This window comes from Microcaecilia unicolor, chromosome 12 (genome assembly GCF_901765095.1).
Source record: "Microcaecilia unicolor chromosome 12, aMicUni1.1, whole genome shotgun sequence".
NCBI lineage: Eukaryota > Metazoa > Chordata > Amphibia > Gymnophiona > Siphonopidae > Microcaecilia > Microcaecilia unicolor.
Genome location: NC_044042.1, coordinates 82,768,779 through 82,789,751, shown reverse-complemented (window position 1 = coordinate 82,789,751; position 20,973 = coordinate 82,768,779). Strand labels below are relative to the sequence as shown.

Genomic DNA, 20,973 nt, shown 5'->3' with positions numbered 1-20,973 from the left:
CTCCATTGTAAGCAAATCTCTCTCATACCTATTCATGAGGGATATCCTGAAACCTGACCTGTTGGTGACCCTTAAGGGCTGGGGAGTGAAGACCAAGGCTAAGGATTTCTTTGCCTAGTATAGAGAGGAAAACACCAGGCCCACATCCTCAAGCTTTTCTACACTACACAACCAGTGCCAAGAATTCAGACAGTCATGGCCTTGGTAAAATGAAAGGAACACACCTGAAGCCACAGGAGAACATTTCACTATGAAGATATATAGTTTAAATCTGTGTCACGTGTACAAGTTATTACAGCCCTGGCTCAAAGGATCTTTTGTTCAGGCCACAGACTGCTAAACCATGCATCAAAGTTTCAATACCATGCAGAGCGCTTAGAGGTGAATCCGTTTCTCCCCCTCCCTCTTCCCAACTGAATCCAATCTGAATTGTTGATTAAGTTACAAGGAATGAAGTTTATTCTTGACAGGAAATCCAGAGTGAAAATGCACCTCCACAACCAGCCAGAGGTAGCAATGTTGTCTGTTTAGTCAGACATTTTACAACACTGGATTTAAAAAAAAAAAAAAAAGATTTAACATTACAAGCCTGGTGTCATGTATAGTCTCTGGATTTATCAGGTAAGGTCTCAGACTGGATACCTGATGCAGTCAGTGCTCTCCCCCACTCCTCAAAAAGATAATTCACCTGATAAGCATCACCCCCCTTCCCTCCCAAGGCACATCCCGTATATGGATGAGGAAAGAGCAGCACAGAAATTATTCACAGTAATAGCAACAGTTAACTTGTGGAGGAGAATCCAATGGTGCCACGTCTTCTCTCCCGAACTCTTCTGCTCAGTCTTGGGGATGTTGTGACACCAAGACAGATCCCAATTCTTATCTCTGGGTCTGGAGTTAGTGCAGCATTTCTGCTGGACAGAGAAAAAAAGGGAGGGAGGGAGGGAAGAAGAGGGGAGAGCGTTCGGACGCCAGCTATCTGGGAAGTGAGGCCAAATCTTCACCCTGCCACTGAGGGTCTATCTGACCGTCAGCAGGTCACCTTTTCACCCTAACCCTGAGTTTACATAGCTATAAAACTGTTCCTACTTATGGCTAGGCCCTTCAAAGAAGCCGCTGAATCACCCACTCCAGAGGCAGTGGCATTGACTAGCGATGTAAATACAGAACTATTACCATGCAACTGCATTTGGAGATGAAATCTGAAGAGGAAAGGGGGGGGGGAAGCAGTTTAAGTGTCTCTGAAACACCAATCCCTGCCTCCAGCATGACCCCACCCTTCCTGGCTGGCATTACATAGATTTTGGTTCTCTGCCACCGACCGCCCTGTGTCTCTTCAGATTCTCCAGGGCAAGCAGTCCACACAATGTGGTTGGCTCCTGTCGCTTAATGTCCCGAAAGAGGGGCAGGCCTAGTCTTTTGACAGCCAGTTTAACTAGGGGAAATAATGGAGTTAACAGTCCCTTATTTCTGGTGGTGATGGGAGCAAATGCCCGGTTACAGTGGTCTGAGCCGACCTGAATGCATGCAAAACGGTGCCAAATATACAAGCAGTACAGTGGATATTGTTCCAGGCCTGGACAGTTTCTCTGCTAGCATTCAGAGAAAACTCTCTTCCCCCCACCCCTTCCCATCCACCCTTGAGAAGCAGTAGCAGTGATCTGGGAAAGGCACTTACGCAGCTGTAGACTGCTTTAGAACCACAGACAGCTTTGGCTTGACTGACTGCATCTGATTCCACTAAGCTATTATCGTGAGGTTCAGGCCTTAACTCTATGTGCGAAAAGCCTCCATGCTGATCAGATGCAGCCCTTACCCCAATACCACCCCTCTCTCCCATGAAATCTAACAGACTAACACTCACAGGAGAACCCCAGACACTGCCATGGTCACCTTACAGGATTCTTAGAGGACACAGTTGGTTGAATTAGGGATGGCTGAAGCTCTTTAGATGTTCTGATGCATGGTATGGGTGTATTTTATGGGTCAGGAGTAGGAGAAAGATTGTGCATGAGTTTTCTTCCTTCCTTCAGGCTGCTCTGGCCCTCCATGCTCCTCAGTCATATGCTCTGAGGATTTATCTTCTTTTCCTCCCGATTCATGCTCTGGAAGAAAGTCTTGCCGAACTCATAAGTGCTGATCATTATGGCGCAGGCAGGGGCCACCTTGATGACACGAGGCAGAAATCCTGGAGGAATAGGGGAAAAGAGAGAAAACAGATTAGTAACACACTGTGAATCCTAGGAGGAGATCAAAAGTAACATTCTCATCCCCCTTCCTTGCTCCCCTGATTCCCAAAATGAGCAAACTTTAAGCCAAGAATGTCACCATTAACAATATGAGCCAATGACTGGAAGGACGCTTCCACTCCCCATAAATGCAACCCCTGGATCAGCCACAGAGCAACAAACTATCTTAGACCCAACCCTTCAATGCTTCTAGGATCCAATGACCCTGGCAAAAAGTCAACCCTCAGAAGTTCTCAAAGCTTATGTAACTTGTTTGAACCACCGAGAAAGATGTGAGCTGAATTCAATCCTTTACCCCCTTATCTCACAGTCTAAGAAATGCCTTTGCTGGTCTTTTTAAAATGCATCTTAGTGCTTCCTCTACACTGTGCCCACAATTTCCTCTCCTACTCCATCCCTTTACCGCAGAACCTGTCCTCTGCAGACCAGGATCCCAAACCATCCCTTCTGGACTTGATCCAATGTAACAGAAGCTAGAAAGTCTTTGCAACAGTGGTGGCACTGACAAGGCAGAAGGATACAGGGGCATCAGTGAAGATGAGACACAGATCAAGAGACTATGGTTTGAATAACACTATCATTAAAGGGTGGTTGATGCAGTGCAGAGAAGGATGGGCAAGGCTTCAAGGTTCAGGGGGGGAGCAACAGAGAAATATAGAAAACAATGGTAGGCAAAAGCCATATGGCTTCCTCTCTCAGTTGCACATACCTGCGAAAAGCCCACGGGTGCCTGACTCTGCCTGGATCCGGCGCATCAGTCGCCAAGTAGAGGAGCGTCTCTTACGACTGCGACCTGTAAGACAAAAGGCCTGGGGTTCATAGGGGAACGAGTGGGAGATGCCAGCAGGGGCTGGCATCTTTCACACAGCAAGGGAAGGGGTATAAAAGAAACTGAGCTCTGCACCAGGCTGCAGAATGCCTGCAAGGGCATCAGAAATTGAGATGGAGAGCCACCCTGTCAACAAAAATTAAACCAGCTTCTATGATGTCAACAGTACAGTAACTCCTTGCAATCTATGTCTCAGCTACTCTGGAACCTCCATGACATTTCATGCCCAGGTGACTTCACCCCAGAAATCCTGAACTCAAACTAGTCAAGGTAAAAGAGGAGCCAACAGTGACCAATCTGGGGTGAAGAACAGGAAGTGGGTTGACTGGAAAAGGTGCAGCGAAGGGCGACTAAAATGATAGCGGGGATGGGACGACTTCCCTATGAAGAAAGACTAAGGAGGCTAGGGCTTTTCAGCTTGGAGAAGAGACGGCTGAGGGGAGACATAATAGAGGTATATAAAATAATGAGGGGAGTGGAACAGGTGGATGTGAAGCGTCTGTTCACGCTTTCCAAAAATACTAGGACTAGGGGGCATGCAATGAAACTACAGTGTAGTAAATTTAAAACAAATCGGAGAAAATGTTTCTTCACTCAACGCATAATTAAACTCTGGAATTCATTGCCGGAGAACCTAGTGAAGGCGGTTAGCTTGGCAGAGTTTAAAAAGGGGTTGGACAGTTTCCTAAAGGACAAGTCCATAGACCTCTACTAAATGGACTTGGGAAAAATCCACAATTTCGGGAATAACTTGTATAAAATGTTGTACGTTTGGGTAGCTTGCCAGGTGGCCCTTGACCTGGTTGGCCACTGTCGGGGACAGGATGCTGGGCTCGATGGACCTTTGGTCTTTTCCCAGTATGGCATTACTTATGTACTTATGACCCAGGGGGAAGAGGGGAACGGGCAAATTCAGGGCCAGTGCATACTGAATCACCTCTCACTGTCTGCATCTCGCCGAGCTCTATCTGTCTGTGGGTCTTCACCACATCGAAGGGCAGAGTCAGGACAGCAGCAACCTGAGAAAAGCACAAATCCTCAGTGCGTTAGCAAAGCATGTCCTGTGGCAGGACAAGAACACACACACCCCTCCTGACATGGTACGTTTGCAACATAGATTCACATCAGGATCATACCACCAACACACTCAATCACATGTTGTCATGCATAACAATGAAATATATGACGGGCAAAAGAAAGCTGTGAGGGTGGCACTTACAGTTCCTGAAATGGCTCCTGAGATAAAACTGATCGTGAATGTGGCTTCTTCAGCGGAGGCAGCTGTGGAGAGACGCTGCTTCACCAGTTCATAGTTAAACCAGTAAAGCGCTAAAAGGGGAGAGAAGAAAATTCAATGGGACTGTCAGACAGCAAGGGAAACCCAATGAGACCCAGAGAGAGAGAGAGAGAGAGAGAGAGAGAGAGAGAGAGAGAGGGGAAAAACCAATGAGACCACTGGACACAGAAATAAGTGTCCTGGACAGAGAGAGAAAGGGAGAAAAAGAAGCCCAATGAGACAATCGGACAGACAAAGAGAGGGAAACTCAATGAGACCATACATATATATCTCTCATATATATTCACTGTAGATATCCCAAAAACACGATTGGCCAAGCAGCTCCTGAGGATAGACTCGAGGGGATCCCTAGTCCAGACAAGGGAGTTCATAGCAACAAGTCGCTTATGGTGTTACCTCTCTACACTGCTCCTGGTGTACCCCCCCCCCCCCCCAACTTCATACTGAGCCTGTGGCCTAAGTGCCACCTTCGCACCTCCCAGCCAAAGCTATATAATGCACCTCGTGTACTCCTCTCTGCCAACACCGTTATCAGGCTTGAAACCTTTCTTGCCAACATCAGAGGCCGTGTACCACCTACCCACTTACTGGCCCTGCCTCCCTTCCCCGGCTCAAATAGCACCCACCATACCTGAAAAAGGCACATCACGCAGCACAGTGGGGCCCCAGCCCCTCCACAGGGACAGCCAGCCATCCTGGGCCACAGAGGACTGGATGCAGACCCGCAGCTCACCGTACGTAAGCTGGCGAGACTGCATCTTGGTACGGATGAGCTCCAACGGGCTGATCACCGTCACAGCACCCACTGCAGGGGAGAGAGAGACAGGACACGACCATGAACCTCTCACACACCGCTCTTTCAATCTGCTCTTTTCTGCAGGGGTGTTTTATGCAGGTGCAGGAATCTGACTTCTGAGCACAAACACAATAAAATGGACTGGTGGGACGAAATCTATTCAAATGTGGATACAATACTTCACCTACATGTGGACCTCTTCCCATCGTATGCTTCCAGTGCCCCGACCACAATAATGAACAAAAAAGATCACCGTGAACCTCTCTGTTCATTTACTGGGCCATAAACTAAGAAAGGAGTAAGCTAAGACTCCTACTGTGTCAGTGCCAGAGCTGGGATTAGAACTCAGATACTAGAGGGGAGGGTGAAAAAAATGACCTTAGGTTCACAGTCAGTCAGTGACAGGGGTGAGAACTCATTTCCCAAGTGCTCTCCCACCTCAACGTTATCACCAACTGACCTGAGTTGGAGAACATTTTACACCTGAACCTCCCTAAAACACTCAACTAGCACTACAGGAAATCTATGCCAGATTTAATTACTTGTAGGTGACCTCCTCAGTCAGTCAGACACCTTAAGAATAAAATAAAATTAACCTACCTAAACTGGCAAAGGATTATTTATACTGAAAAGCTGATACAGGAGCCGATGCTCCAAACCAAATGCGGGTGCTAGAGGCAATTAGCGCCGAACTAGCACCTGCATTAGTGAGCGCAGAATGCTCAGAGGCTCTAGCAAAGGAGATGAGTGCGCCAAAGATTAGCGCAAATAGTATGCTAATGTAGTCAAACAGATGCTAATGAGGTCATTTCCTATTCCCTCCCAATGCTCAGAGAACAGCGCACAAACCAAAGCCACCTTACCACTGAAAACGCCATCTCGGAACAGGCATTTATCATGATTCTCTTTAAAAATCTGCTGGTTTTTCTATAATTTGGAAGCAGAAGGAAGCCTGTGTAAGTCCCTAAGAGCTGGAAGTGAGACCAATGTGTGCGAGTCAGAGTAAACCCAAAAGTGAAAGCACACACTGGTGCCTGCTTCCTGTGTTTAAATAGAAGCTTTCAAAGTTAAAAAAATTTGAAACGCTTACATTTAAAGGAGCAGAAAACAGACGCCAATGTGTGCATTCACTTTTGGGTTTGCAAGTGCATGCGCACAGGAGTTGAGTTTACTGCAAAATTGTTCTGAGCATGTGCCATGTCCACCCCCCCCCCCCTTGCTTTTTCTTTTACAGCATGCATATAATTTGAATACCATTTCCTTCTGAGTACTGGTGAGCTAGGTTTCTGCGCTGTTGGTGTACTGCAGGTGTTCTGAGCATCGACCCGACAGTGTCTTACGGGTGTTGCGTACAGCTCATATCACTAACTATAAAAGTGACAAGGTACTCCCAGGGGCACAGTCAGACCTCAGTGGGAGGGGGGTCCACAGCCCGAGGTGAGGGGGGGGCACACTTTAGCCCACCTCCCCCAGCCGCCAACCTCTCCTCCCTGCCGCCACCAGGTACCTTTGCTGGCGGGGGTCCCCAACCCCCGCCAGCCGAAGTCTTCTCTCCGGCGCCTTCGCTGATCTGTTTCTGACTTCTGACGTCCTGCATGGGGCTACATACAGGACGTGCACGCAGGACGTCAGGACTAACAGAAACAGATCAGCGAAGGCAAGAAGACTTCGGTCGGCAGGGGTTGGGGACACCCCCCACCAAAGGTACCTGGCGGCGGTGGGATGGGGGATCGAAAGTAGAGGGGGTCAGGGCTAAATCTGTGGGGGTCCATGCCCCCACCTAGCTACGCCCCTGGGTACTCCTTATCACTTCTGATACAAATGGACGATACAAGAGACAGCCTGCCCCTATCTCTTGTAAAGCGCTTCTCCCAACTGGTGAAGCCATTAACTCTTTGGGAGCAGTGCCCTCACAACACAGCCAGTGCTATTCTACCATGTGTAATAATTCACAATAATAGGCGACACTGATCACAGCCGCACTCACGTCTAGACACAGCCCCGGCGATCAGGGGGATGTGCGCGCCCTGGTACCCCATCCCGAAGCGCAGGAAATCCCGCAGCTGGTCGTAGCACGTGAAGTAGATCACAGTGGCTGGCACTGCCATCACCCTGTGGGTAAGAGAAACATCAGGACCCTATGCCCGAGGCACTCCCTTCTCTCGCCCCTCCCCCTTCCTGTTTCCTCCTGGGGAAGGAGACTTGGGCTTCCTCTGAGGTGAGGTGTGAGGTGCTGAGACAGAGCAATCAGAAGGAAATACAGAATAAGCTGGGGGAGGGGAGAAAGAGCGAAAGGCAAAGGAGTTGAGAGAAGAGAAGGCAGGGAAACAGCTGAGGAAAAGAGGTCCCGGCACTGTACCAGGAATTTTGAACCAATAAACCATGGAAAGCGTTAAACTTTGTCCTCTGGGGGCAATTTCTCCAAATGAGTTAGCCTTATGCATATCATAACCTTAGTGAACCTCACTCCTAAGCCAGGGTATGTGGAGTTATGATCCCTCTCAAATTTACTGCTAAGACTCACTGCAATACTGGCATCGTGCCAAAGAGAACATCTTTCTGGAGTTCATAAGATGTGACATGTACAGACAACTTATTCAGGTGCACTTGGAAATTCTTTGTGAATAAGCCTGTGACACTCTGTGGATCCTGCTGTGACCAGAGATCCTGCCACTAACAGCCAGGGTGTGTGATTTCACTGCCCGTTGTAAGATCTTTTGCACCCCACTGGAAAGAGTTCTGTACTCACAGCGTTGGCGGGAGCCCACTCCACAAAGCTTTAATGCCTTCATGACGGATAATTTTCACAAAGGCGTCCTGAAAGAGAGAGAGTGAGAGAGACCAGCTATGACCAGGTATCAGGGTGGATCTCTAGAATCAGAGGCATTGTGTACACTACTCCCTCCCTCCCCCCCCCCCCCCCCCCCCCCCCCCCCCCCCCGAGAACTTTCTTAGGATCTTCTACCTAAACTCCACTTTTCTCCCTTGGACCCTCCTAACCATCTTGCTAATTCTGTTCTGCTCGCCTTGGGCTGGCAGTGCTAGGGGAAATCTCAAAAACGAAGGGCCTGATGCACACAAGTTACCGGACCAGCACCATGACCACAAGCCCTCCCATCCTGAACCCCTCCCCTCCAAAACAATACTCCTGGTTATCTAGTGACCTCCCTCCCTCCTCCTGTACCTGAAAAAATATGGAGGCAGAAGGATGGGCACACCACCACCCACCCAGCACAAAATGACGGCTTCCAGCCCTGCCCGGTGCATCCCGGATGTACTGAGCAGGCCCCAAGGCAGGAGGGTGGGTGGTGTTACTCTCGCCATTCTCCCTCCATCTTTTTTCAGGTATGGGATCACTAGACCACTAGGGCCATTGCTCGGGGGGAGGGGTCCACCAGAAATATTTTTGCAGGGGGCGCAAGGCAGGTGCTGCGGGGGTCAAGTGCCAGAAGCTGCTGAATGCACTGGACAGCTCAGCTACACAGGGCTAGTCCAAGCATACGCAGAGCAGCCACACTTAGCGACTAACTGCTTTGCGCATGCCCTTAGTCACCCAGCACCTACTGTTTCAGGTTTCCATACGTGAGCAGCATAGCTGAAGCACAGACACATCCACAGAGCATTTACTGAATGAAGGCTGTGGAATTAAGAGTGCAACCAGCTCTCTGAGACCATGTCCAAAAGAAGTCCCACTGCAAAGCGTGTCCTCAACTTGGCAGAGGGGCAGAAGCCTCTAACTGGAAACATATTTTCCCTTTGCACAAACCTCCCTTCCCCTGCACACATTCAGTCACACACACCAGAAGTCAATGTTTCTTCTCACTGTTAAAATGAGGTGATCCAGTAACTTCTTACAGCATTCACTGTGCAGTCAGCACTTGGAGACGGCCTGTCCCCAAACATTTGTAACTGCAGATACCATCAATGAATACTCACAAGGTCCCGGAAGGGCGAGAGGTTTGAACTTACCAGGGTGCCACTGAAGTGGGTGGGCGTTCTGGTTCGGTACCAGGGCGTGCAGCTGGTCCCGTTCTGACACACATACACGTGATCCATGAGCCCGTTGCAGTATAGGAAACATCGCCCTGGGAACACAGCCAAAAGCTCAAGCAAAAACTATTAAAAGACCCCATCCCCATGGTAATTCACAACTCCAGGCAGAGGAATTCTCTTCAACCATCGGTTGTCATCACCGATCGTCTAGCCATAGAAGCTCCCCAGGGAAGGGAAGGAGCAGTCCACGCTCACTGGATCCAAAGCTGAGAAGTGTAAATTCACTGAAAGCAAATCATTCTAACAGAGTGCACACACCATCAGAAGCACTGGTTAGAGCAGCGGGCCGAGCACCAGGAAAACCTGGGCTTAAATCCCACTCCTCCGACTGAGTGCAGGTGAAAGGTTGTTAGGTGCACTGGGCAAACTCTCAGCCTCCGCCCCCCCCCCCCCCCCCATTATCCTTCAGGTCTCTAAGCCCCAACTCTCAGATTTTGTTAACAATCACAACCACCCTACCAGAACGATACTATAAAAAAGTATAATTGGACATAATATTTTATACACAACCACAAGGATAATTTCTAAAAGCCATTCATTTTGGGTAAATGGGATATTTGAAAAAACTGCCTACCCTCCCCGAATCTGTTCGGCTCTCGGGATCTATTGCTTTGCTCCGACTGCAGCTGCTCTTTGATACCCTCAGCAACCACCTAGTCTCCTGATTAAGCCAGCCCTGCTCCTTCCTTATGACCCTGACCTCCACTGCATTCGGGTATGAGCTCTATGGGGAAAGGACCTACCCACTGTTATCTGCTTGTAACTTGCCTTGGGCTCAGTTTTTGAAAGGCAGGTAATGAAATTCAAATCACATCTTTCACTCCAGATTAAATATTGGAGTTTAAATGTATTCTTTTCCTGGTTAAAGACCAGCCATCCCTTCTCTTACGCTCCAATTCCAGATTGCTTGCACTTTCTTTCCACTTATTTATCTGTTTGAGGTCAAATGATCTAGTTGCCATTGTGCTGGAAAGTTTCAGTCTCGTACGACTGTCTCTCCATTTTTCTGCCCTAGTTTGCTGCTGACAGTTTTGGCCTTGGTGCAGGAGGCTCCACATCGAGATGAAGCTCTGAAAAAGTGGCATCCAGCCAACAGAAAATTATTTCACTCTTAATGAGCTGCAGTCAGGCAAGCTTATGAAACACTTTTCCTAGAAATGACTCCCAAACTCTTTCCTCTGAAGCTAACTCCTCCCTGTCCTCTTCCTCGTATCCAACAGCACCATTGAGAGAAGTCAAGCCGACAACCATTGGAAATCCTTCCTTCAACAACGTGCCAGAGAGAGAGAGAGATGAGGAGAGAAGGAGACGAGGGAGGAGGAGAAGACGAAGGGAGAAGGAGAGAGAAGCTCCATGAAGTAAATTGAGTTCAGCATATAAGAATTGATTATGAAGAAGTGATAAGGATAAAAGGAAAATGAAGGTTATTGTATGGTGTTTATCTGTTGTTGGTTTTTTTACATATATTTTTTTAACTTGTCTTTTAACTATATATGTATTTTTGTACCCTACCGAAATCTTTACATTGTGAAGGTTTTACATGTTTTTTAAATAAATAAATAGGAGGCAAAAAGAGAAACATATGTGGGGAAGAGAAGCAGAAAAGTCAAGTGGGTGGCATTTGGTTATTAGGCAGAACTGTACACACAAAGGTTAGTGAGGGTCTCAAGCAGCACTGATTCCCATCACAGATCTGCAAAGACCAAACCAAAACTCTGGGATTCTGCATCGAGGTGGATTTTCATTCCAAGTTTGTATTAACAGGCGGGGAAGAGGGGTCCTGCGATGCTTCCAGAACATACTTCCTCCCTACCTGCCCCTTGCTAACTCAGCACACATGGTCGGCCTGTGTGATGGTTCTTAGGTAATGAGAATAAAGTCCCAAGGTCAGCGAGTCACCTGGTCCTTCAGAAAGGAGGTGGTAAAGAAAGGGAAACTTTAGTTTGAAATAAATAATACTTAAGATTATCCCCTTCTCTTCCACTGTGGTCTCTGCAGTAAGGAAATTAAAGTGCTACAGGCTAATCTTTAGATACACAGTTGGGGGGATGAAGGAAGGTGATGGAAGAAAAGGGCTGGAAATGTCAGTCCTTCCAAAAGGGACAGAGAGGGTACAAGTATCAATAGGGAGGCTGAAACTCCCAACATACTCACATTTGGGCTGTGGAATAGGGTTGGTCCAAGGTACAGATTGTACAGACAACACTGCAACATACAAGAGGAGGTGTTGATCTCAAAGCACGAGAAACAGGTTACACTGCCCCAAGCCCCCCTCCCCAAAACTTCCTCCCACTGCTCACCAATTCACGTCCTGGGGCCGAGACTGTGCCAGCATCTTCTAACAGGGCAGGACAGGGTGTAAGGCATTGGTGGTTTGCTGTGGTCTCACCCCCCCCCCCCAATTCCCCCCAATTATACGCACAAGGATTATTTCTATAAATATTTCTGATCCAATACCCTATGCTCTAATGATGGGGTGAGAGGGTCTAAACTCCAGTAACACGAAGCTCTGCCTCTGTTGGGACTTGCAGTGCGTGACAAGCAAAGCGAGTTAGCTCATCAAAGAAAACAATAAAGTGGAATCAGCAAGCCAGAGCATGTGCAAGTCCTGGTTAGGCAGAACAGTGTAGCAGGGAGTGGAGCCAAAAGCACCAAGGTAGGGGTTACTGAAATACGTCAAGTGGTGTGTTTTTCCAAGGTAGGGCCACAGGTGTGTGCTTCAAGTGTACGCCAAGCACCAGCAACAGTTCCAGGACCCTCCACCCCCCTCTGGCAGGTCGCCCAGCCTTTTCCAAACTAGCCTCTGAAGGGTACAGTGCTGCAAAGAAACCGCCCTGGTAGGGGCCCCAAGTCTTCAAGATAGATCCACATACCAGAGCTGCCTCTGACTGTGCTGTACCCTGTCCCGAGACTGAGCCTAGAGGGTTCATTTAAATCTCTACCAGGGTCAGTAGACTCCAGAAAAAACTGATTGCAGTGTTGTTTAGAGTCTGTGATTCGTAAAGTATTACTAAAATATAATGTGACTCTAAAACTCAAGTTTATAAAGATATGTGCTCAACAGGTGGAGAAAAACCCTCAAAAACCTGGGACTAGCAGTCGCAGGTTTTGGAGCGGAGTTACTGTTGTTATAAGTAACACTCGCCCAAGTTCTATCATCGGGTAAAAAAACTCCACTTCAACAAAGTATTGTCCTAAACGACTGTGTTTTTAAATAACAGCGTAATTTTGATGAATCACTGTCTTAAATAACTGTGTTTTTAAATTACAGCGTTAATGGTTAAAAAATGAATTGAAGAATAAAGTTATTACTTAAACAGACGAGGACTTTAGATTATATGTAAGCGCACAAGAACAGAAACATTTGGTACAGCTTACAGCTAAACGGAGCGCCAGCTTTAGCAAAATGGCGTCTCAGCGTCATCATCCTGTCATGTTATGCGATTGATAGAATCAATGCATCTAATAGAGGAGGTGACCGCAAATTGGCACTACAGAGAAGAGAGGCTCAGTGGATTTTTGATCTAAATTCATTAGAACCCAACGGCCTTAATAACTCAATAGATTGGCACGTTTTTTACTAAATTAGTATAAGCCAATTGAGTTTGACCTCTATAAATGTCATATGACAGGATGATGACGCTGAGACGCCATTTTGCTAAAGCTGGCGCTCCGTTTAGCTGTAAGCTGTACCAAATGTTTCTGTTCTTGTGCGCTTACATATAATCTAAAGTCCTCGTCTGTTTAAGTAATAACTTTATTCTTCAATTCATTTTTTAACCATTAACGCTGTAATTTAAAAACACAGTTATTTAAGACAGTGATTCATCAAAATTACGCTGTTATTTAAAAACACAGTCGTTTAGGACAATACTTTGTTGAAGTGGAGTTTTTTTACCCGATGATAGAACTTGGGCGAGTGTTACTTATAACAAGAGTAACTCCGCTCCAAAACCTGCGACTGCTAGTCCCAGGTTTTTGAGGGTTTTTCTCCACCTGTTGAGCACATATCTTTATAAACTTGAGTTTTAGAGTCACATTATATTTTAGTAATTCAGTAGACTCCAGCCCAGCTTTCCACATCTCTGTCTTCTAAACTCAGGTCCACAAATTCTCATGGCCGAGACTCCCAACTTTGTGATTTCTTGGGGCACTGCTCAATAACCTATGTGACCCCCCCCCCCCCTCTATTTTTCTACAGAAAACACAGTCGCCCTTCTGGTACTTGCAGTTTGTTTTGATCAGTTGTTTAGTTTATTTATATATATTTTAAAGACTTCCTTTCTGCTCCTCAATTCTTCTGTCTCCTGCCTGCCTCTCCTGACAGGATTTCTCTTTCCAGAATACTCAGGAGGTTAGCACTGATGGGCAATGCTGGTCTCTGAGAGCCAGAGAAGTGAACAGGCCAAGGTCCTGCTCTGTGGAGACCTGCCCCCAGGCATGAGAAGAGACTCCGGGGTCCCAAGAAGCTTCAAACCTGGGCTGAGAGCACAGATGTCTGATGGTGGTTTCAACGGACACAGTCATTAGACTGTGGACAATGAATCATGGGAAATGCCTGCAAGGGTTCACTGGATACGTCCCTTTTGGTCACTACCAGCCTGGGTTGCTCTTGAAGTGGTGGCCTGGAGGCGGCTCGGGGTGTTCAGACACAGCCTCCTCAGTACTATCCCTGGGCTAAGAGAATCGTGTCAAAATTTAACCTATCAACAGAGAGCCAGTACAACTTTGTTAATTGATACCTTTGGAGAATGGGGTCCTCTGAGCCTGCAATCTGATCTTCACCACATCCAGTGGCGTCACTGTCATAATAAAAAAAACACCAAAATGAACCAGGGGCTTCCTCTGTCTTCCCTATATCACTGACCCCTTCCCGCCTTCCAACCCAAGTGGACTCACACACATGCACACTTCCTCCTAACCCCCCCCCCCCTCCACCAAACTCCCAAGTGGATGTTCTCACTTCTCATTACTGTCCCTGTTTTTACTCCCTGCCCACCTGTCCTTAGCAGTTGCTCTCCCTTTTCCTACTGTACTGTCTTAATCAGACAGCAAAGCTCATAAAAAGGAACCAGCAAATCCAGCCCCGCTCACAGCTTATCTCATCCTCTCCCTGGTGTCCCAGGAGCACTCGAGAGAACCAGTGCCTGCACAGGTTAGAGAGACAGCACCTCAGCGCGTAGCTGCCTCTCCGTTAAGTGATCTATGGGGAACGCTGAGCGCCAATAAACTGGGACTGTAACAAGTCTCAGATGTTACATGCGCAAGTAATAATCTCTGGTTGCCTACCATGACCTCGATAATGCGGGCATAGTAGTAGGGACACAGTAACATAGTAAATGACGGCAGATAAAGACCTATCTCACTTCCTGGTCCCCCCTGGATTGCTACCTCAGTTTTCTAGAGGACTGTACAATTGCCTGGACACAGATCTCAGTGTGAATGTGCAACCTCTCACAATGGAGGTGGGCAGCTGGTTAAGGTCAGAGGTCTGGAAGTACCATGGGACAGTGTGAAAGACAAATAGAAGAGTCTTCAGGCACTGCAATGTTGATCATTGAGAGCAACTTCCAACATGGTTTTTACCAGGTGACCAAAGCTATACAGCATAACCCATGTCCCACACCAAACAGATGTAGGTATATTCTTTGCAGAGATCCTGAAATCCAGATGTGTTGGCAGATTCTAAAATAACAGCTGTGCAGCTCTGCTCTGGGGGGGGGGGGGGCATTTCATCCCACTCTGCTCCCCCCGCCGCACAACACATTACATAAGAACATGAGAAACACCATGCTGACTCAGACCAAATTCCACCAAGCCCCGCATCTTCTCTCTGAAAGCAGCCCATCTAGGTCAGAAATATCCAGCAAGTCCCAAAAAGTAGAATCAATCTGGCCCCTACCAAACAGGGAGGTGAAGAGGGCCCCAGTCCCTGATGCTAGCATCTGTTGGAGGGGGGTGATACCCCCCAATGGACCCAGTGGCTCCTTCTCCGCCATCACGTTAGTTATCTGTGGAATGAAGACAGGAGAAGATACGTGAAGAAGAGGGGGCAGGGGAGTGCTGCCTTCGCCCCCCCCCCAGGACTCCAAATCTCAGCTCTTATCCTGCAAAGAGATCCTTCCTCCCTCTTGTGCCTCAAGGATCGTCTCAGGGAAAACTCACCTACAGCAGTTTAGGGGATACAGTTATATGGATACAGACATGTGCATCCATACAAATGTACAAGGATATGCAAGCATAGCAACATATATACAGACTCAGCTGGACATCAATTGCAATATTTTTAAACATAGTAGCATAGTAAATGACGGCAGATAAAGACTTGAACAGTCCATCCAATCTGCCCAACAGTCACACTCCTTATCAAATCATGATTAAACCAACAATGATTGTGATATAAAATACTTGATCATTGTTTCTTTGGCATTTCTGGGACACGTCTGTACGGCTAGAGCTGAGCCCTACTTACTGCACACGGTACAGGCAGTGCCTGTCTCTCTTCTTAATGTCTTTCTGGTCCTGCAAGCATTCAGCCTCTTGCACTAGCAAAGGGAGCTGATAGGGCTTATCATAGGCGGGTTTGCAAAGACACGAAGGGAGCTGATCCCCACCCCTCCCCTTGGTCAGAGAGAGACACTCTAGCACAGGCAATGATTGCCAATCTCCCAGGCCCAGCATTCACCATGCAGGGATGTGCCACAATGATAACCCTTACAGAGTACGAGTACAGCTGGGGTACAGGGCTGTAGGAAAGGATAGGGGTGGGAGGAAAAGGGAGTGGAGAAATGTGAACCCTGGCTAAAAATGAGCCTGCTTCTAGTCATCACACTTCCTAGCACGTACACCTGAAATTTTGTCATCTTCTGGATACTGCAAAGTGCAATCTGTCTCTTTTCTCCTGCAAAATAAATGGTTTTGTTTTCCCTCAGCTGGCATTTATTTTGCAGTTCCTGCCATAGTCTACAGCACTGTTTCCCAAGTCCAGTCCTGGAGTATCCCTTGCCAGTCAGGTTTTCAGGATATCCACAATGAATAGGCATGAACTTGATTTGCATACACTGCCTCCATTATATGCAAATCTCTTTCATGCATATTCATTGCAGATATCCTGAAAACCTGACTGGCAAGGGATACTCCAGGACCGGACTTGGGAAACATTGATCTACAGCACTGCTTATCAATTTTCTTGTGGCTGTGACCCCATGATAGAGACCAAATAAAACTGTGACACCCCTGCAGATGCAAAATAATGATGCAACTATGAAGAGCTCACCCAGGTGATGACTGCATTTGGGGACCTGACCCACACTTTTCCTAGGCCAGCAGTGCATGATACAAACTGTCATTACACCATGAGAAATGGCATCATATTTGAGGGGTGGAGGGGACAGCTTTGCTTCTGATGCCTCACTGATCAATATGAATCCCTTCCCCCATAAGCAAAAGAACACGAAAAAATCTGAAATGCTTACTAAAATATCGAACTTCCCTGAGAATACTTCACTGGGACCTCCACATCCCACTTCTGGGATTACTGCTTCTTAAGTAACCTCCTACTTTTGATGAGATAACTGAGATAACATTCTATCACATTTAGAAACACTGGTAATGCTCAGATTAAATTCCAACGCACACTTAAAAATCTAAAAGAAACAAACAAAAAAAAAAGCTTGCACCCTTCCTCAGCAAAGTGCTGTTGAAAACTGCCAGATCCTAACATGCAAATTACAGATACCCTCTGCCTTTGAACAGTTACAGCCTAGAATGCAGCAGTGCAAGCTTCCTCTCCCCTACTCCAAAGGAACTCTCTGTCCTACAGAGTCCCAGGCTCTGCATCCCTGTGTTCATCCCTAGCAAGCAAATTCCTACGAAAGGGCACTTTTAGGTCTCTAGTCTGGCACAAATAAAGGGCTTCCTGTCTGTCTCCTCAAATGTGCATCAGGCCCCAGCAGGCCTGAAACCGCACTGCAAAGTAAACAATATAACCCATCACACACACACACCCCCTCCCGACCTCTTCCTCCATCTTAAACCCAGAGATCATTGCATATTGAATAGCTTGTGCATGAAGAAGGAATTTGAATTTCTTTTCATGCTGTTTTATGCAGAGAGACACAGCAGAAAGAGAAAAAATAAAGTTAGAACTTTCAGAATCTTTGTGAGGGGTCCTGACCTCATGTACCATCAAGCTTTCTCACACATTCCCTCCTTCCTTTTCTGTTGATCCTTTTCTTACTGGAGCTCCAGCTTAGCATCGCTTGCTGGTGCAATGTCTGGACACCTGGACAAAGGAAGAAAGAAACAAAATTATCCTCAGTGAATCGGGACATAGCATTATCATCCCCATACCCTACAAAAAAAAAAATAAATCAATATAACTTATTGAAATACCATTATTGAAAGCCCTTTAAAAAAAAACTCTCTTCTGCTATTAAGACACCTTATTTCCCAATACATCTAACCAGTTAGCATCTTACATATTCATGTTCAGGTAGCACCCACCCAAAACCATATCCACAGGAGGTAGGAAAGGATGACGTGGGAGATGGCTGGATTTATCGTGAAATCTTAACCACCATGCTTGACTATTGCTGGTTCCTACTCACCTTTATATTTTTCAGAGCTCTGCATAACAAAGTACTATAACGCAGCACTAGTCTGCCCATGTGAGTTATGAAACTACCTCACTAATGCACTCCTGTGTGCCAAGCAAGGTGCTAGTTGCTGGACTACAATCAACATATGAATTTCTCTCATGCCCATGGCGCTCTCAGTGAATTACAGTGCAATCTCACCTTCTGAACCCTCCAAGAACATATTCAGAAATGACCTTGCCCTCCTGATTCTGAATCTAATGTAAACAAGAACTTTGCTGAATATTAAAAAAAAAACAAACAACAACATCTCTCTGCTATTATGCTGAGTTCTTTGGCACATCCAGCAACATGAGTCCCCAGGAGCCACTTGCTGCTCTTAACGACCCTCACCGTACCCCACCTTGAAAATGTTTTTTTTTATATATTTAATATACCACTATTCAAAATAAATAAATAAATAAATAAAAAAAAAAAATATATATATATATATATATATATATATATATATATCTCATAATGTTTTACAAAAATCATAAACGCAGACAATACAAGGGAAAACAGCCACAAATAAGAAAGCAAAAGGATAAAATAAAGCCCCAAAGACAAAAGGAGGAGGAGAAATTCATAGCACATCCAGCCAATGTCGCATATAAAAGATAAGAAAAGCAAGCCCCCTTGTACTCATAATGGGTGCCATTAACCATTAAGAACCAAACACTCAAATGGGTCTTAACACCTGCCTTAAATCATGGATACGAACTTTCTGAGGCCAATCTGCAGGTAATAACTTCCAAAGAGCCAAAGATGAGAAACCTTTAGTCTTTAGCTTAGCTGGAAGACAAAGACAAACGCTTGGCTTGTTTTTACCAGGACCCGCTTAAAATGATCCTTAAGAGTCCCAGCATCAGAGACAACAAACATCTGAAACCTCCATCAAAACAGGATGTTCAGCCAAACCTATAACTCATCATCAGTCACCAACCAAACCAGTGCGCGATCACTAGCAAAACTAATATAAAACTTCCAGTCAAACCAGTCTCAGCTCTCCAGCAAAGACCCCCCTCACCTGCACCCCAAGGACCCGATGGTGGCCCTCGTACTGGGGTGCTCGGGACCCCATGGCCCCCAGCACTCCGGCAGCTGCCGCCGCTGCTATTGCTGTTCCACTTCCAGTCTGAACTGGTTTGATCCTTCTGCTCTTGGAAGCACAAAAACATGTCAATCAGCACCGGGCCAACCAGCCACTATCCCTGCGTGACTGAGGACATATGCAAAACCAGGAGAGGACTGCAGATCGCCGTCTTGGTACTTCCTGCTTCTCTCGTATGACATCATCAACTCATAACCAGTGTGGCCTGGCAACAAGGCTGACCCTGGAACACTATGTTTAGTGCGATTTGAACCCTCAGCACAAACAGGCTGATCCGGATTTTGACTCATGGCATGCATGCAGTTGTATGACTGGAAGATGAGGGTTTTTTTTTAAACAGGGCACCGAATATAAATTTGTGAAAATGTGCTAACGTTCTGCTTATTTTAAAACATCATCATAGGCATCCACCACGTGCCTTTCTAAAAGTAAGCAATCAGAATCAGGGTAGGCGCGGACTCTGTGGGTGCTTCAGCACCCCCAAAATTCCTGTGTGTGTCCAGTGAGGGATTATTTCCATTGGGCTTAGCACCCCCAATAACTTTGAAAAGTTAGCTCCTATTAGATCACTTTTTTTTGTTTGGAGGGACCAAACCAACCAATCTGAGGCATTGCTCCTATCCTATGGTTGGAAATGGGTTAAACAAAAATACTAACTGTGCCATGGCCCCCACTCACCCCTTTCCATACACACAAAGTTATGACACTTACAAAAAAAAAAAAGGTCCCTTTTCTGCATGTAAGAGATACTTTATACACAGAAAAGCCTATGAAATTACCTCAAAAAAGTACAAAAATCACGGCTACAACCACTGAGGACAAAACCTGGCTGGATCTTGGGGGTTAGGTTATGGGGTATTCCGCCAAGGCCCAAACACTATTTCAGTTTATATGGGCAATATGGTAAAACCAGGCCAGGATCAATAGTGCCAAGAAAAAAAAAAGAGCCAGTAGGGACTCCTAAAATATGTGTATTGCTGAGCTCCCCGCCCCCCCTCCCCTCCCCTCCCCTCCAAAACCCCCACATGTATTCATTCATTCTCTCTCCGGATGGTAAAAGAGGTCCACGTTTTACCCGAACCCGCAGAAAAGGGTTTAGAAAAGCAAAGCATAGATTCCTATTTAATTTTTTCCCCAGATCTCCGGATGAGCTTAAGCAAGTGAATTAAAAAAAAAAAATCCTACATTGTTGTTTTCTGAAAGAAAACCTTACAAGTTTGCTGACAGGAGCTTTGCGATAACGCAGCCGCATTTAGAGACCCCCAACCTGACAACAGAATCAGGTAGCTAATTAATTAGAGACCTTCTGTCGTCGGTAGACAACTATCAAATGAGAGTGGCTGCACTGGCTGGCTAAGGAAACCATCATCTGCCATGAAGCCATGAGGAAAGGACCGAGGCGAGGACGGCACGTTCCCGTCAAGGACTCAGGTTTCCGGTCTGTCGCGGGGCGGAGCATCGGCTGGGCCGACCAGCCTCTTTCCCAGGGAAACTCTGAGGCTCTCCCACTGGCACTGAAGTAGGTTTGATTCCATTGCTCTCTCCAGCGGTGGGGTAGCAGGTGGTGTCCGCTCACTGGTTCCTGCACCTCCACCTCTACGGTCTGATCCTGATTAGTCGCTTCCCCTTCTTGTGGAGAAGCAGCCTAGTGCTTAGTGCAGTGGACTTTGATCCTGGGGAACTGAGTTCAATTCCCACTGTAGCTCCCTGTGACCCTGGGCAAGTCACTTAACCCTCCATTGCCCCTGGTACAAAATAAGTACCTGAATATATGTAAACCACTTTGAATGTAGTTGCAAAAACCTCAGAAAGGCAGTATATCATTTCCCTTTCCCTAGTCAGTCACATCTCCCTGCCTGCACAATCCCTTTCTCATTCAAGTATGAACTGTAACAATTATTTCCAGTTTTTGTATTTGTTTTTTAAATGGACTATGAAAATGGTGGCAAATGATCAGTAGCTACAACCCAAGTCTTGACATTGGGTGCTCACAGATTTC

At 46.6% G+C, this 20,973-nt stretch overlaps 1 protein-coding gene across 3 annotated transcripts; it reads right to left on the bottom strand.

Moving 5' to 3' along the window:
• Window positions 1-440: 440 nt before the first annotated feature.
• SLC25A39 (solute carrier family 25 member 39) lies at window positions 441-20,379 on the bottom strand. Of its 3 annotated transcripts, none has more exons than XM_030221954.1 (13): window positions 20,278-20,379; window positions 17,401-17,508; window positions 15,127-15,235; window positions 13,967-14,026; window positions 11,379-11,429; window positions 9,141-9,256; window positions 7,921-7,988; window positions 7,159-7,283; window positions 5,007-5,180; window positions 4,298-4,407; window positions 4,016-4,097; window positions 2,959-3,042; window positions 441-2,188 (listed from the first exon to the last, which is right to left on the bottom strand). In XM_030221954.1, the coding sequence occupies exons 2-13, from the start codon at window positions 17,410-17,412 to the stop codon at window positions 2,061-2,063; spliced, it is 1,119 nt and encodes a 372-aa protein (XP_030077814.1). In that variant the 5' UTR covers window positions 17,413-17,508; window positions 20,278-20,379; the 3' UTR covers window positions 441-2,060. The 3 variants fall into 3 exon arrangements, with proteins under 3 accessions (XP_030077814.1, XP_030077813.1, XP_030077815.1); XM_030221953.1 differs by lacking the exon at window positions 20,278-20,379 and adding an exon at window positions 18,891-19,018; XM_030221955.1 differs by lacking the exons at window positions 11,379-11,429; window positions 20,278-20,379 and adding an exon at window positions 18,891-19,018.
• Between the last annotated feature and the right edge of the window lie 594 nt (window positions 20,380-20,973).